We start from the raw sequence: 17,484 nt of genomic DNA on the forward strand, positions 1-17,484 counted from the left end.
GGGAAACTATAAGAAACAGGGTGTCTTTACCCGGGGCTGCAAGGGGTGCGGGACACCTGGGCACCTTATTCTGGGGGGGCGCCAGGCTGCCGCGGATTGCGCCCTGGTGGCTGTGTGGCTGGACTCCGCCGTCACTCCGAATTTGCGATGGCCGGATCTGGTGGAGAAGGCAGTACAGGGCCACTCCCTCCCCCGGCCCCTTCCATGGGCTGCTCAGCCGCGGGGTCTGCCGGTGATTTGCCTTACTCCACCTTTGCAATCCCCGCCCACCTGGCACAGCCAATCAGGTACTGGGGCGCTGCCTCCACTATCCATGTGCACACCGGAGGAGAAAACCCCGCGCGGCCCCCAGCATGACCAGCCTCAACCTGCTGCTCCGAATGGACAGCCAGAGAGGAAGGAGAAACGTAAGGAGCCCCGCCATGCAGCCCCGGGCTGGGCTGGTCCAGGCTGCGGAGCTTGGTGCGCAGAGCTGCACTCCACTTGGCTTTTCCATGGCTCCATCCCGCACGCAACACAGTTTTCGCCCAGGGCACGCAGAGAGGTCTCTTGGTGCTTGCCTTTCCCCGGGCAGGAACACAGGAAGTGGTTAGTCATGAGATTAGTTGTGTCAAAATTTGAGGGCGCTGTGTGGATCTTTGCACCCCGGCGATGGATATGCTAAAGACGACCCTGATAAGAAAAGCTCTCAGATACAATACAGTTAAAATAGCAAAAGTGTGGATGAGCACTTAGTCTTTAAGGAGGTTCCCCAGTACTCTTTGTCGTTTTTGCTACTATGGACTAACCCAACTACTTCTCTGGAAATAGTTTCCAGAGCTGCTTTATGTGCATGCTATCATTGGATCTCATTTTGCTGATGAGCTTAATTTTAATGAATTGTGTTAATGGCTTCTATATTTAGCAGTCAAGTGCAAGATATTTGAGACCCTTTGACTTTCTGAAAAATTGATCCCTGACTTCTTTAGCAATAAGCTCCTTTTTATTGTGATATTGCAAGTGTTCTGAATGTTGTAAGACCTGTTTGTGCATTTTGATGATTGCACTGAAAACATGTTATGGGAAAGGGAGGCAACCAGCTGATGTTGGGGCCTCTTTGGAAATGTTATGCTTATAGTAAGTTATAAATAGAATTCTTAGGGAAAATAACTTTTCACAATATATGTAACTAAGAAAAAATAGGTGGCTCATTCTTATCCTTAACACAATCCTCACTGTTACAATCCTCACTGTTAAGGGGGCAGCCTCCAACTGACTAATTTTTATTTTAAACTGGCACTTCTTTCCTCACTCTTCTACAATCTTAACTACTCACACCATCCAACATTACAGATGCATGCTTTGAAAAACACAGGATGCTTTACAGAGCCAGTATGGTGTAGTGGTTAAGAGTGGTAGACTTGTAATCTGGTGAACTGAGTTCGCGTCTCCGCTCCTCCACATGCAGCTGCTGGGTAACCTTGGGCTAGTCACACTTCTTTGAAGTCTCTCAGCCCCTCTCACCCCACAGAGTGTTTGTTGTGGGGGAGGAAGGGAAAGGAGAATGTTAGCCGCTTTGAGACTCCTTCGGGTAGTGATAAAGCGGGATATCAAATCCAAACTCTTCTTCTTCTTCTTCTAAAATGAGGAAAACAATGGCTTTGCATCAAGACCTGGAAGTCTGGATTCTGTGTGGGGGGTTTTTTGTTTTATGTTTTGCTTCACTGTGAAAGGAGACAAGCAAAACCAATTAATATCATTCCCTTGTTGACAGGGTGGATTTGATTTAAATAAAATTGATTTAAATCATGATTTAAATTGCCACATCACCCCCATGCTGTACTGGAGGGTTTCCTGAACACCCAGAGCAATTTTTGAGGGTGACAGGACTGTAGTGGGGTGGGGCAATGCAAAAATAGTCTCCACTTCTGTTTCTGTGAATGTCAGGGTCCCAGCTCAAAAGTACTCAAAAGTACTCAAAAGTGGAAGATGGGGGACTAAAGAGGTGGATAAAACTCTGCTTTCAGGGTAAGTTTAACCATGTGACCAGTGGAGTATTTTTACCCAGAAACTGAGATAAGATTTTAAATACTAACAATGCTTGAGCATTAATAATTTTATTGTTCACTTATTCTAAACTCCAGGAATGTTTGCCATTTCAGTATAGGCATTAAAAAATAACAACAGAAGATAATGTACCACAAAAATATACTTTTAAGATTAGTCAGCTTTTTGTGTAAATTATTCTGTGAAAAGCATTTAGTTTTACATTAAAATTTCTGAAAGTATTTTTCATTACTTTGGAGCTGCGACTTCTAAAATAAAGAATAATTAGATAAGTGAAATTTTAATTTCATCATCAATAAATATATCATTGCAGTCTTGTTAAATTAGACTCCAGAAAAAGCTCTCTTAATAAGCAGTGTGCCGAGTTAATTCAGATTGCCAACATATTTCTTTATAAGGCCCTAGTGTTATCCTAGGGATCTTAGGTTTCATTTTGGAGAGAATTGATTTACAATGTTCAGCTCAACTTGGTATAAAATACTAATGATTGAAGTCTGGAAAGACCTCTTCCCTAATACCTTGGAGAACTTCTGTCAATGACAGTGGACAATTCAGGGGTCAAAAACCCTTCAGTTAAGAGAAGAGCTAATGTACTTGCACTTACTCATCTTGGAGAAGCATGCATTTGCTCAGGGGCAATACAAACCAAGTACTGAGCATGGCCAGCAAAATGTGACCTTTCTATTTAAAACAATTAGGACTTTGAAAACCTAACCATTTAATGCAAATCCAATGGATTTTCACAAAAATAGGGAAAGACAAAGTACACAAATTTTGGATGCATTTGAAGGGGAAAGAAAACAAGCAGACAGTATGCTTTTATGGTAAGGAACAGTAGTTAATCATTAGACTTGATTATTTTCACCATGTCTGTGTTAAATTAGGCCATCTTACTGTACTTGTCATATATATACTATAATAATTTTTGGAAACATTGTGCCAATTGTTTTCATCTTATTAACATTTAGACCATTCAGGGTTTTTAATGAGGGAATGCAGTTTGGTTTGCATGAGCTAGGTTGACAACTTCATATGTTTTATAATTTTTAATAGGCTGCAAAGTGGTTTTTAAAACTCAGTAACAGAACTATTACATTGTTCAATCCCAATTCTGAATTACAACCACAGCCGCCTTTTTTAATTATGAGAAGAGATTGTACCAAGATAATGCAAAATTGCAAAACCTATAGGAATGCAGAAAGAGCAGTCGGCAACATTGACTGCTTTTCCAAGAACATATATCTTGATTTGAATCCAGAATAGGGTGAGGCATTTTACTAAAAAAATCTGTCTTGAAAACAGGGGATTTTAGTCAAGATAGTTCAGCAAAAAAGGTTTTCTTTCAGTTTTTCTGATGTTACAACTGCTGTGATTTCATGCCTTCTTTATACACAAACCATCTGTATGGTCGATGCAGCCATTCTCTTTAGTGGACTATGCAGATAAAATGTGTGCAATACTTCAACACAGCATTGTGTTAATATCAATATTCTCACAGTATAGTTTTAAAATATTGTTTGTACCTATGAGAGTGTAGTGTGATTGGGAGAAAAATTGTCTTCTGCACTCTCATTTCAATTAACTATATCTTGCTGTGGTTTCAAATGTATTTTATGTATATATTGTGAAGCAGCTAAATAACTTGTATCATATATAAATATCCAGCGCAGGAACAAACAGGCTGTGCCCCAGGTGTGGGCTGCTTAAATGGGCAAGGGTCGGATCCGAGGGAAGCCCACTGTTGGCTCCATTTGCTCCGCCCCCTGGCACAGCCCACCTCACAGCCTGCATCCCCATTCGCCAAAGCAGGGTGCAGGCTAAGATCCAGCTCCTGATAGGTGGTGGGGGCTTATGCCCCCTCCACCTATCAGGAGGGCACTGCTGTTTGAATTCCACCGTCGGGGCCCCAGTGAAGTTTCTTCTGTCCAGCAATTCTGCTGCACCAAGTGAGGTGAGCAGACTTGCTGTGGTTTCAAATGTATTTTATGTATATATTGTGAAGCAGCTAAATAGCTTGTATCAGTATACAAACATTCTACTGAAACAAGGCAGTAGGAAATGTGGCTACTTGCGCCTCCCTGTCCATCAACCCTACTTTTAATTGTACACCTGGAATGCTAATGAGAACTAATTTATGTGAAATATTTGTTTACATATTTTAAAAGTGCTTGCAATACCTGCTGTGATAATTAAGGACTTAAGGTATCTATTGAAGTCTCCCTCTCTAATTCTTTGTAATAAGTTTCTCTCTTTTGGGGAGGTGCTTTTAGAAAAATACCTGTTTCCTTAACCATTATTTTTCAGAGGTGTCTCAATCTGTGACTCATGTTCTTAAGTGGATGTTAACTGCATCTGTGTACTGAATGGAACATATCAGTCAGCTTGGGCAGTGTTTTCTTTATGAGATTCTCTTGGCAGGAAATCAAAAAGGCAGCTAAGCGGTGGGAGGATCAGGGTTAATAGATGTATTGCATTAATGCACACATGACTGCAACTTTCAAATCCTTCTCTGCTTGCTGTTCTGAAAAAAGCAAATCTGAACTAACATCACAATGGTAAGACAACTAATACTTTTAATGTCTATATTGTTTCTTGACTTGATATTATCTTTTTTGGAGTTTAGCCATAAAGCCTATCCTGTGTGACATTTGGGGCGGGGGGGAATTGTAATTGGTTCTGTTTTATAAAATTACAACAGAAGTAGAATGAAGAATTTGCTTTGGGAACACGTTTTGCTGTTGTGTGTGTAGAAGCTGAGATCAGGCATGTCTTCCCAACCTTGCTTACTGTACTGTGTTCTGTAGCGTTTTCTAATCACTTGAATAAACATGAAGAATTTCATTTCACTTTCATTCATAACTTCCTCTTTACATTGTCTGGATGGCTCAACAAATAAACTTGGGCTTCATCTTGGAAGTAAGCCACATTGAGCAAAATTTGTCTTTCTTCTGATAGAGGAAGGGTTAGTCATTTAGAATATATTTTTTATTGATGAAACAATGTGCCTAAATTTTCTGATAAATTCTCTGAGAACTGTAGCTTTGAACTGTGGCTAAATGTAGGAATATGGTAGTTTTATGGTGGTTAAGCTATGATTTCTGAAGAAAATAACAAATAGTACTGGGATTCTCATTTAATTTCATTCTGGAGCTCAGTGTTGTCCCTCCTGATTCCTTGCTAAAGCCAGTCTTAACACCAAGGTACATGTTTAAAGCAAAATCAAAACACAGCCATATTGTTAAAGAAGCATAAGAAATAAGATTTTACTTTCTTAGCTAAGATTTTGTGGGAAAGTGTTTTATAAGAAAAATCTGAGAAATGTCTAGGTGAGTCTGCAAACACAAACTAGATCAGTGTAGCTTTTTAAAAAGTTTGAATACTGTGGTGCATTATGGAACATAGTTGGGTGGGGTTTTTTTTTAAAAAAAACCAATCATTTTTGTTTTTGCAATTTTTCTCTTGTCATTCTGTCATTCATTGTGCTCTATTAAGTTATTTCACTTCATCTCTCTTTCTCTCTCTCTCTCTCTCTCGGCTATGTTATGGAAGAAAAATCAAACTTATTTATGTTTCTCTTCATTAGAATATACTTGTGTTAACATGTTTACAATGCAAATACAAGCAAAAATATGACCTTGACCCAATCCAACATATTTGTTGTAGTGCAGACAAAAGGATTCCCCAAAAGCAAAACAGAGCCTGTTGAGGATCCTATTTTATCTCTTTTGCCTCACCAACACATACACACACCAGGGAAGAGAGAATTCTGTTGACCTCAAATATTGATCCCCTCTATCCTCCCTTTCTGACCAAGAAACATATAGAAGCATACTCAAATAATTTGCTGAGTGCTCAGGTTCTTCAGGTACTCTGGTTGCCTTGTTTATGTTCTGTCTTCAGTGTATCCTTGAAAACAAGTACAAAAATGTACTAGTTCACACACAAAAATTAGCTTGCCTCCCATTTATATCCTAAAAGAAAACACAATAACCCACTTATGTAATTATTTGCTGCCTTACTCTTAGGAGGCTATTATTATTCATCACAAGTAACTAGGTAAGTAGCAATTTTCAAGCCTGAGCATATAGCTGATAATGAATTATTGCACACAGTGAAGAAGACTGTGACACTCCCTTCGTCAAAAAAAGTGATAAAGACTGGTAAGCTTCTTTGCAACAGATGATTCCATGAAGCAGTTTCTAGAACTGTGGGCAACAGTTGTGCTCTGGAAACCAAGTTAATGCCTTTTCTGCATTTTTAATGCAGTTCCTCATTATTCTTAATCTCTGTATAACTGGGATGAGCGGACCTTAGACTTGTTAGAGCTATTTCATTTTTCATTAGAACCCTAAGATCTGCCAGTTAAGGTATGCAGAAGGCAGCTTGAGCACTGAACCTGCTTTGGAAGTGAACTCAATGCATTTCAGAAACACATACTGTCATTTCACCTGTATCTAGCTAAGGAAGATCCTGTTTTTCTGGTTTAGAGGAGAAGCTGAGTGTTCACAGTACTGATTGGCTGGTCCTTGTGTCATCAATGAAGCAACTGCATCTGTGTGTGCAGCACTGATTGTCCAGCACTTGTGTCAGTCACAAAGCCATTCACTTCTCTATTGGAGCAGTTGTAAAGGACTTGTGCACATCAAAGTTTAAAGGAGATTTATCTCTCTTGCTTTTTGGTGAGGTAGCTTTTCCTCAACTAGATTTGATTTTGCCAATCAGCAGATACAGTAATATGATAAGGGAAGAAAATCCAACATAAAAGTTGCACGTTACTGAACCATATGGGTCTTTTCTTTCTTTTTTCCATGCATGGTGAGGTTTAACTGGGTGCCATCTATTGCCACACCCCCTACTTTAATTTTGTTTCCATCAGCCCAAAGCAAAGAATGTTGCCTGCCCACCAGTTGTTGTTGAAGGCAGGTTTGTGGTAATTCTGAATTTTATTTTTAAACCATTCTTCTTGCAGAGAAAGGCTATTGCATAAAATAGCTGTATTAAAAAATTGCCCTGCTTGCAGCAATACACACAAATTTTTGACTGCTTTTTGAGCAAATCTGAAATATTGGAAACATTCTGTTTAGCTCTGTACTGGCACCTTTAAAAAACAAACAAAAAACCCAATGTATACCCATACTCGTGCCCACAAGGGACCCCTGGTTTCCAGAACTTATGGTGGGTGAGGAAGCACTAATTGAGGGGAGAAAAACATATTGTATTGCACAATGAGGGAGATTGTAGAAAAACCCAACTGAAGTGGAGCCCAAGAAAATTATAAGAGGCGAGAACAGAGAAAGAACTGTGCGTGGAGGGAGGCCTCTTTCCCCATCCTTTGGACACCCTTGGAAACTTTACAAACCTGCTGCATCTGGAACTGGGTATGGAGAGTGAAGCTGAATGGGACTCAGCTCTGGGCAGCCTGAGGAAGTAGCATCCACCCTGGACTGGACCTGCCCATAAAAAGCAAGTCTAGAATGAGAGACTAGGGTGATGCCCACTGTTTCCTGGAACTCTTCTCATTCTGAGAATTTTGTGTGTGAGCTGAGAATTTGTTTGGACCCCAGATGAGAACCTGGGAGTTGAGAGGGAGCAGTGTCAGAAGGAAAACAAATTGATATTATTATATATGTATTAGTAACTTTGCATTAATGTAATGTTTTTATATATAACTGTGCATTTTTGTAATATATCGTTTATGTTGTGTGTTGTTGCTGCTTTTTTGCACACTGTTAGAGACATTTTAAATATATTAAGTAGTATAGAAATTAAATAATCAGTCAATCAAGCTCTGTATACTAGCCTGTAAACATCAAAATAGATTTTGGAGGCATAAAATAGAAAGTGCTCATGTGTGGTTGAAGCGACACAAACGTGCACAAGGAAACAATGCATATTTGGGTCAAAATACTGATAGAAAAATGGTGGCTTTAAGCAACAGCAAAGATTTGAACAAAGCAGAAATGAAGGAAGACTGAAGGAAAAATTTGTGATTTTAAACAATGGCAGAGGTTTGAGTAGAGTGAGCAGGGGAGAAACTGAGTGGAGTGGAACTGGCAGTTTAAAACAAGGTTTGAATAGAGTGAGAAGGGATTTGGGAATAGCTCTGTTGTTAGCTTCTTTGTTGTACCCATTTATACCATTTCTCCTGATTAAAACTGGTTTCTTTGTCTTACAAAAACAACAACTCTGTTACTCCATCCTTGCATTACTCAAATCTCTGTCATTGTTTAAAACCACTTTTTTTTAACCTCAGTGCCACTCCACTTTACTCAAACATCTGCTATTGTTGTGAGTACAAGCTCTTACTGTATCATTTGAATGATACACTAACACTATCAACATAGGGCTCATGTGCAAAGGGGATTGCAGAATAGGAGAGGCACTGTGGCATGGAAATGTGGGGTGGTCTGAGTGCAAGAGAGTTGAAAGAAGAGGAAGGAGGAGGTAGGAAGAAGGAGTGACAATCATAATTAGGGTGCAAATGTAGTTGCAAAAAATAATAGGAGGCATGGGAATGAGGTTGAAGATTAAAGCAGGGGCATGAAAGGGTTTAAAGTATAGGCTTAGGTGGTGGCTGCATAATTGGACAGTAGGTGAAAAGGGTGCTTAGAAGTTGCAGAGTGTGGGAGGAGAAAGATGCAGGTTACCATGGGGGTTGTGCAAGTGGGGTTGCAGTAGAGGAGGTGGAGGAGCCATAGACATGGGGTGCAGGTGAAAATGGACGTAAAGAGGGGCTGAAGGATAGAAGAAATTGCTTCAGAAATGGGGTTTGGAAGGGGCAAAGTGAGCTTTAGTCGTTGCATGGGTTGGGAAAGGGAAGCTTTAGGGCAGCCCTTCTCAACCTTTGGTCCCCAGATGTTGTTAGACTATAGCTCCCATCATCCCTGAACACTGGTCCCACTAGCTAGGGATGATGGGAGTTGTAGCCCAACAACATCTGGGGGTACAAGGTTTAGAAAGGCTGCTCTCTAGTAAGTTAATGTGGGCAGAATCACAGTGAGATTTATGAGCACAGTAAGCAAGGTGGAGCCCCTAGTTTAGAAATATTTACTTTCTGATACTGTGTAAAAGTTAGGCTTATCAGAAGGCAAATAACCATGTTGCCCTGTGGTTCTGAATGAATCACTCATCTGGATATTTTCCAAATTTGGAACAATGATTCATAAAGATAACCCTTAGTCCCCGCTATGATTTGGATCAGGATCCCTACTTCACAATTTACCTTCTGAGAAAAGCTCCCATAGTGAATAGCAGGCACGGGCAATTACAACTGTGACTGTGGTAGAGGCCTCCTCATCCCACCCCAAGGTTCTGGTCTGACTCCCCACTTCCTTATTTTTTTAAAGGCTGTGTAAGGACAAACAGCATGGCAAAAGTCATTTGAGTAATTCCTTTGTCTATATCAGAAATGATAAAATGATTTGATTACATGCAATGCAAAAGCATCACGAAATCCACCCCCACTCTCATCAGAGCCTGACTGGAAAGAGAAAAATAAAGATCAGATCAGCACATCTTGCAGATGTACAACAGGTAATCTTTTCTGCAGAAGAGGACTCTGGACTTATAGAAAGCTTTATTTCTCATACCCATACTAGAAGTGTGTGATGCACGTAGTGTATGTATAAAACATTAATACACAAAGGTCAGGATTGATATTAGCCAGAGGTATCTGCTCTTCCCCTGCCCTGAATAGATCTACTCAGAGTAGATCTATTGAAATGAATGGACCTAACTTAGTCATGTACTTTTCAGTGGATCTATTCTGATTAAAACTTAGTAGAATACCACCCATAGTCTTTTAGGACTCTGTTGCTTTCACTGTGCAGACTAAAACAGAAACACATAAAGTTTTGTTGCTTAATGTTTTAACAGCTGTTTTTTATACATTATTATGTTAGAAACAAAGCTGAGGAATGTGAAAGTGACATGACACAATCTTTCTAAAAAGCTAAGCATTTCAGTCACCGACTTAAATCAGTGTTTAAATTTGATTGGGTTGTGTCGTTTTTAAAGAGTCAGTTTTCATGACATTAATCTGCCCTGCCCTGCAGCTGACAGACTCTCCAAGCTATATTTCATCACATATCAGGAACAATGGCAAATATTCAGTGACATATTTTGCTGTGGCCTTAAGGCTTGTAACTGGCTCCGGTTGACACAAGTTCACTTGTCATTCATAAGTGAAGGCGATTAGCACTGTCAAGAGATGAGCTGGGGGCAGAATTCATTGATGGGTATCCATAGTTAATAAATGATGTTTGTTCCCCAATTGGTACTGAGTAAAAGCTTCAGAAGGATCTCCTCCTTAATTTTCAAAACAAATTTATAGTCTTTAAAGCTGCAGAAATAAGGACATGGAACTTGCCTAATGAAATCTGAGAAATGGAAGGAGTTCCTTGCCTCTCCTTATAACAGTAGAATTATAAACAAACTAATTACTCTGCCTCTACACAGGTCACAGAATTTAGCTCCTCCTTGCAAAAGACTTAGATTTCTGTTTAAGCTTAAAGTCCATAGCAGATAGCAAGTTACAGGAAAGAGAAGAGAAGAAGCAGAGTCAAGTGAACTATGACTGGAAGTTTGTCTTGCACTGTTGGTCAGTAAAGATGTGCTTAGGAAATCCCACTGGGTAATAAGAGTAGTGAACCTGTGGCCCTTGATACTAGAACTTCCATCATTCCTGGCTGCTAGCCATGCTGGCTGGTGTTGATGGGAGACTGAGTCCAACATTATCTGGATGGCCACAGCTTTCAAGGGGAACATAATCTAGAGCAGAGCTTTCCAAACTCTGTCATGACATGTTAAGTGTGTCAGCTGCAGTTTGTAGGTGTGTCATGCGAATGCTCCTCCTGGGGCTGGAAAGGGGTTAGTTTAACTTCCAGTATGCTAGTAAAACTGAATTACAGTGGTGCCTTGCAAGACGAAATTAATCTGTTCCGCGATTCTCTTCGTCTAGAGGTTTTTTCGTCTTGCGAAGTAAGCCCATTGACGGCTTAGCGGATTAGCGCTATTAGCGGTCTAGCGGCTTTTAGCGATCAGCTGAGAAGCGGCTTATCAGCAGATCAGCTGTTAAGCGGCTTAGCGGCTTAGGAAAAGGGCGAAAAAAGCGAAAAAAAACTGTGGGAACTCGCAAGACATTTTCGTCGTGCGAAGCAACCCCATAGGGAAATTCGTTTTGCGAAGCGCCTCCAAAACGGTAAAACCCTTTCGTCTAGCGGGTTTTTCGTCTTGCGAGGCGTTCGTCTTGCGGGGCACCACTGTACTGGGTCATGAAATGATATATGTCTAAAAAGCGTGTCACCAACATTAAAAGTTTGGAAAGCTCTGATCTAGAGTCTAAACCCATGCAGTGTAATATGAAAACAGACTTAAACAGCACCATTAACCAGCATCTGTAACGGTACAATCCGCCCTACAACTACTTGCAAAGGCAAGGTTGGGTTTTGGCTTCCTTTTCTCTGAGCTGATTGTGTGGAGGTTGTCTAATTATTTTAACCAGTCAGAGGCAGGCTGTTTAATCTAGACTTTTGAAAAAAAGTGCCCTTGGTAGAGCTTCCCACTTATTTTGATTTAGTGGGAGTGGCTCCACCTTTCTGAATTTATACATCTTAGTCTACTGAATAGCAATGACCATTGACTATCATTGTGATCAATTAAGCCAGCAGAAATTGTATTTTGTTGCAAAAGCAATTCAGCAGGTATAAGAACACTGCCTTCCTGCGCTGTTGAGTTTGTTTTGCAGTGCTCATTTTGCATTTTAGACAAATGAAGCTAAAAGCTTTCTGGTATATACATTTCATTAATATGTACAAAGAATTTATTTGCTAGTGCCTCTTCTGTCTCCCCCTGTGTATAAGTGAAACAATAAAGTAAGTAATTTTGGGGACTGAGTGAGGGTAATGGAAGTGGAAAAGTTTGTTCAATCAGAACACTGCATTCATACCAGACTTTTTTGAAATTGGTGCTTTATAAATAAGGCAACTTCAGACATGGCATGTTGGCAGCGATTTTTTGTTTGTTTGTTTTAAATCCAACAAGAGCTCTTGGCTTTTCACATCAAAGTTTGTCGGTTTTGCTTGAGGCAGCTTTTTGTCCTGAATAGATGGGAAATAGGCTGGGCAGAAAAGCACTTCATATTGCTCAGACTTGTGCAGGGCAATCAGCAGCGTGGAAATATCTTTGCATTTCATGGGCATTTGCTGTGTTTGTTGGCACCCTTCCCTTTTCACCTCTAGAAAATTCTGCCTGTCTCCTTGGCACCTCTGAGCAATCAGCCTTCTCCGCCTTTACGCTTTCCTCTGCCTTTACTTAGGCTGGAGAGGCCCTCATGAAATGATGGCGCGCCCTTCCTCCTGCTGCCAGTAGTTAATTTTTAAAAGGAGACATGCACTCTCTTATTACACGAGATGCGCTGGAAACAGGTTTTTCGGGGCTGAGTGACCAGGGGATCAAATGTCTTCCACTACACTTCAGGTTGATTTCTGAGGGCGTGTGGGGTTTTCTTTATCTCCCAAAAGATGCTGGGGCTCAGACGTGCCTGGAAGCCGCGTCCTTTGAGACTTGCGCTCTGATACACGTCCCAGATTCCTCTATCCGCTGTAGGCCTGACCTGGATGGAGGAGGCACGAGGGAAACCTCTCTCTTTGACGCCCTTCCTTCCCCGGGCGTCGAGGTCCCACGTGGCTCCTTCTTCCGTGCGCCGTCTTCAGCGTCGCGCTCTCCTCGGCGCGGACCCCCTGGGCGGTGACCGGAACTCCGCCGTCCTACCTGAGGCGCCCGTGCCAGGGAGAGAGCAGCTGCTGTTGGCGCTGTAGGCGGAGGCGGGCACCGCTCGCTCGGGCGGCCGGGCGTGGCAGGCAGGCAGGCAGGCTCTGGCATTCAGACAGTTGGCGCCTCCGCAGGAGCCGGCTTTTGGCGCTCTCCTCTCGAGAGCTCCCCGCGCCGACTAAACGGGAAGCTCCTCTGAGGTGGCCGGCGAGCTCCGGACTGAGGCTGCCGAAGGAGGAGCGCGAGCGAGCGGTCATTAGCTAGTGAGTACAAAGCAAACCCAGCGCGGTTTCTCAATGGGCCGGAGAAGGGCGGGAAATGGACGTCGTTGGCGCGCGGGAGAAGTTGCCGCGAAATCCCTGCGGGCCAGAGAGGAGCCTTATCTCCCCAGTCTTGCCGAAGGGTCGGCGGGGGACGGGGACGGCAAACGCTTCCTGCCTCTCATTGGGCGGCAAGGATGCCCTAGTCGTAGACCTGAAGGGAGCAAGAACTAGCTGGTTGGAAACCGCGCACCTGGGGCCGAAGTCCGCTTTCGCTCAATCACGGCAGCCCTTGAAGCCGGCCGTTGTTTGGCAGGGGCCTCAATTGCGAGCCCAGGGCCCCGCCGCCCTCGTGGCATCCAGATGCTTTTTTTTAGGTGAGCGCGCGGAAAGAACTGGAGATGGATCCTCGTCCTCTCTAGGCAGTTGGTCGCATGGCGTCTTGCTGGGCTGTAGAGTTTTAACGCTTCCGTCCTTTCGCAACATGATCATTGGATTGTTGCCAAATATCACAGGATTATCGATGTACGCTGAAAGAATGGGGGAAATACCTTTGTTTAAAAGAAAACTAAACGTATCTCCTAACAACGCTTATAGTTCAGGCTAAATGCATTGCAATCTAGAATTTGTTTTATTTTTGTCTTGAATACTAAAAATAAGCTTGTTTTTATCCATGCCACAGATTTTAAGGTGACACAAACTGTGGCTGATAAAAGGAAGATTTATACAACTTTTAACCTTCATACAAATTTTAGCAAAACTACTGTAGAAGTTTACTGCTAAAGGTGCCCTCTGATTTACCTTTAATGCAGTATCAAAGACACATTCCTGCTTAAGGCAGGTGCATACATAAAATGTAAGCAATTCCTGTAAGTATTTATATGCTTCATTCATTTGACTAAAGATATGAGGAAGTTTGTGAATGTTTGCATTATAAGTCTTAACGTCATAATTATGCTAATGTGAATCGTTATATTTAACTAAAAAATGATTATGTTACATGTAAAGATACCCTTTTCATAGAAAATTCTATGGTTCAGTGAACAATTCAATTTCAGGCTTTTTTAAAAAATTCTTTCAACATATAAATGTTTAGTAATGAATTATATGTCTTGAAAGAAACATTTAGTCTAACTTTATTCCTTTTCTTGTTCTTCTTTTTCAGTCCAAAACATCCTCTGCAGAGTCTTATAAGGAAGAAAACAAAAAGAAGCCAGTTTTGGGAAAGTTTGGAAATTTTTTTACTACAGGGAGAAGAAAAAATCCCAAAAACACATTAGAAGCTTCTTTAAGGCCAAGTGTTAAAAGTGCAAGCTCGGATTCCCCTCACAAGGGTATTGCTCCACTGGCATCGATAGATATTGAAGACTTTAAAGATCTGTCTAAAAGTGAGGAATCTCTTATTGACGAGGTTTGTAGTCAGGACCAGGAAAGGATACGAAATACTGTTAAAGTCGGAGAAGAATATCTCAACAAAAGGGATCTGACACGATTGTTTAATGATATTGTTTCAGAATGGAACACTAAAGGAATTAATTCTGACAGTGAATTGTCATCTGATTGCCGCAGCAGTACTGAGACAATAAAAAATACATTATTTGATAGCAATCTTTCACTTCAGACACTGGAAGCAGAGAATGATCTAGTCACTGACACAAAAAATACTACAACTCCAGATTTCTTTAGAAGTTTAACTAATATATCCAGTGAGGACCTAGAACATAACATATTAAACCACAAGGAATTAGTGGATGTTCATTCATGTTCAGAATCAGAAAATGCACCATCAGAGGAGCCATCTATTTTGGAGTCCAGTGAACGTGCCCACACTTCTAGAGTGTTGACATTGGATATTTTTCTTCGTAGAGCTGAACAACCATATTCCAATGAACCAGTGACTGTTGTATTAGATGACTGTAGTAACACAATGGATAAAAAATCTGCAGTAAGGAGATCTGGAAAGAGGAGAAAATCTCAGTCCTCCAGTGACATGCCAAATGGGGATAGAAATGTAACTGAGAATACTGCAAAAGAAGAACCTGTTTTTGATGGTATTGCTTCAGATTTGGTTTCAGAAAAAATAACCACCCCTGAAAGAAAAGCTAAGACTTCTCAACAGATGAATTCTCCCACAACTAACCATGACACAAGGACTGGAAGTAATCACAAGGGACTTACTAAGACAGAGTTAGAGAAAAACAAGCAGCAGACCCCTACTTCATCCCCATACAGGAGGAAATCCTTAAAAAAGAATCAACCTGACACAAGTCCTCTTTCACCCACAGGCTTGAAGAGTCATGGGAAAGATTCATCCACCAAACGACAGATTGAAGGTGCAACAGATAGTAATCCAATATCAAAATGTACTTCAGCAGAGAAGCTGTCTTCTGGTGAAAGCACTGTAGAGACTCCTAAAATTTCTTCTATAGGCATCACAGACAATAGCACCGTGTCACATTCTGAAAGAAGAACAGAGTCTAAGGTACCAGATATTGTCAACAATTCTGATGGCAGTGCTGTGCTGTGCACTAACAAGCAAAGAAATGGCGAGTTGGGAACTACAAATGGAAAGCAAACTACCTCTGGTTTGGATGGTGCAAAAGAGAGAAATCCATGCTTTGATGTTTCCAGAACTGTCACAACAAAAGTTAGTCTGTAAGTAGTTTCATATTTTAAATTACATTGCTTGTTGCAATAAGATGTTCATTAAATCCCTTGATAAACATGTATTATAATTGCTAAATCTGTATCCTAATTGCATGGATTCCATGTCAGTATAATATTTTGACTACCTCACAGGAACTCCAATATGTTATACCACTGCAAAAGTCCACTTAGTATTTATGTGACTGAAGTTGGTATAGAATATTTTCTTCTTGTTAGCTTCTATTATGAAGCTGTGTATTGCAACCCTTTGTCTCACTCATTGTTAAACTTTTCCTTACTTGGGAAAAATTAGAAGTCTTGCTATGGAATATAATTTTTTTAAAAAATTAAATAGCATTCATTGTCTATGTGTCCTCAATAATATTTTCTTTGGAGAAGACTTCCATTGTGCTTATTGTAATAAGTATCTGGCTAAGGGCCAAATAAATGTTACCTAGGGTTCCATATAAATTTCTCCCAGTGGTGGTTTTTTGTTTCGTTAAAAAATGAAAATGACCTCTAGACTAGAGGCTACCGTCAGAAGTAGAGGAAGACCAAGTGAGGAAGAGCCACATGACTGCTGCTATTTGCCTTCTCATAATTACCTACCTCAAACTGCCTTTTCTTCCATCCAATGCAGTGGGGGGGAAGGTCCAAGCGAAAGCAGCTTGAGGATGATTGCCAGAGGAAATAAACAGCTGTTGGGGTGGGGAGCGGATCCTCCCCCAGCCCTTCAGTCTTTTGAGTCTATGGGTGTTCCTGTGGATGATGATGACTAAGAGAGGAACCGCAATGTTGGGGGAAGGTTACAGAGTACTTAACTGCAGCATGCGGTTTGGACCTTATACTGAGTAACGCTACTGGCCTTTGTAACCATCTTGTCTGGCAGAGGTTTTCTAGTTTTGGACTGTCCTCGTACTGCTATTGAAGGTCTTTTAGCTAGGGTTGGACTGAGTTTCACTGTTATGTTGAGCATTGCTGTAGAGTTCCTAAGCTATAGTTGATAAATCAGTGCCTTTTCAAGAACAGGAACAAATTTGTCTCTAGCTCAGTGGCTGTGATTTTTTTCTTGGTTTACAGTGGTGCCCCGCAAGACGAACGCCTCGCAAGACGGAAAACCCGCTAGACGAAAGGGTTTTCCGTTTTGGAGGCGCTTCGCAAAACGAATTTCCCTATGGGCTTGCTTCGCAAGACGAAAATGTCTTGCGAGTTCCTGCGGGTTTCCCCCCCTTTCCCCCCTTTTCCTAAGCCCTAAGCCGCTTATCAGCTGATCCGCTAAAAGCCGCTAAACCGCTAATAGCGCTAATCCGCTAAGCTGTCAATGGGCTTGCTTCACAAGACGAAAAAACCGCTATACGAAGAGCCTCACGGAACGGATTAATTTCGTCTTGCGAGGCACCACTGTACTTGCTTGAGTCATTTAGAAGGATCTGTGCTGTGGAATCATAGGCCCAGACAGCATTTGAAATCAACTGGTCGGCAGTCGCTTTTTACGAGTAAAAGAGGTTTGGTTTTTACTTTTGCTAGAATGAAACTGCAGCCACGTCTCTTACAGGCTGCTTTTCTGCTTGATTGCTATTTTGGTTTTTAAGAACTTGTCTTTTGCACACATCATTTATTCCATTTTCAGCTAAATCGCCCATCTTGTCTTCATTTGCTTTGTAATCGTGTAAAAAAAAAATGTCCCTAGACATACTGTTGTGGCAACTGAAAACTAGATTTAAGGCGCCATTTGGCTTCCAGCTTTTGCATCTCAAACACT

At 41.3% G+C, this 17,484-nt stretch overlaps 2 protein-coding genes across 4 annotated transcripts in view; one reads left to right on the top strand and one right to left on the bottom strand.

The window, feature by feature from the left end:
- Window positions 1–17,484, top strand: part of CRYBG1 (crystallin beta-gamma domain containing 1) — a 100,582-nt gene that overhangs the window by 44,082 nt on the left and 39,016 nt on the right. Inside the window, exons 1-2 of one of the 2 annotated variants that reach the window (XM_081856679.1) lie at window positions 4,583–4,601; window positions 14,242–15,731. In XM_081856679.1, coding sequence (XP_081712805.1) covers window positions 4,599–4,601; window positions 14,242–15,731 — 1,493 coding nt within the window. In that variant the 5' untranslated portion in view covers window positions 4,583–4,598. Of the gene's footprint in view, window positions 1–4,582; window positions 4,602–14,241; window positions 15,732–17,484 lie in introns of those variants that run through there. The other variant, XM_081856678.1, reaches the window with a different exon arrangement.
- The window catches only part of RTN4IP1 (reticulon 4 interacting protein 1), a 112,534-nt gene continuing 108,620 nt past the window's right edge, over window positions 13,571–17,484 (bottom strand). Inside the window, exon 10 of one of the 2 annotated variants that reach the window (XM_081857236.1) lies at window positions 13,571–13,606. In XM_081857236.1, the coding sequence (XP_081713362.1) occupies window positions 13,586–13,606 (21 nt within the window). In that variant the 3' untranslated portion in view covers window positions 13,571–13,585. The remainder of the gene's footprint in view (window positions 13,607–17,484) is intronic. The other variant, XM_081857234.1, reaches the window with a different exon arrangement.

The sequence above is a fragment of the Podarcis erhardii genome (genome assembly GCF_964252035.2).
Source record: "Podarcis erhardii genome assembly, chromosome: 3".
Classification (NCBI taxonomy): domain Eukaryota; kingdom Metazoa; phylum Chordata; class Lepidosauria; order Squamata; family Lacertidae; genus Podarcis; species Podarcis erhardii.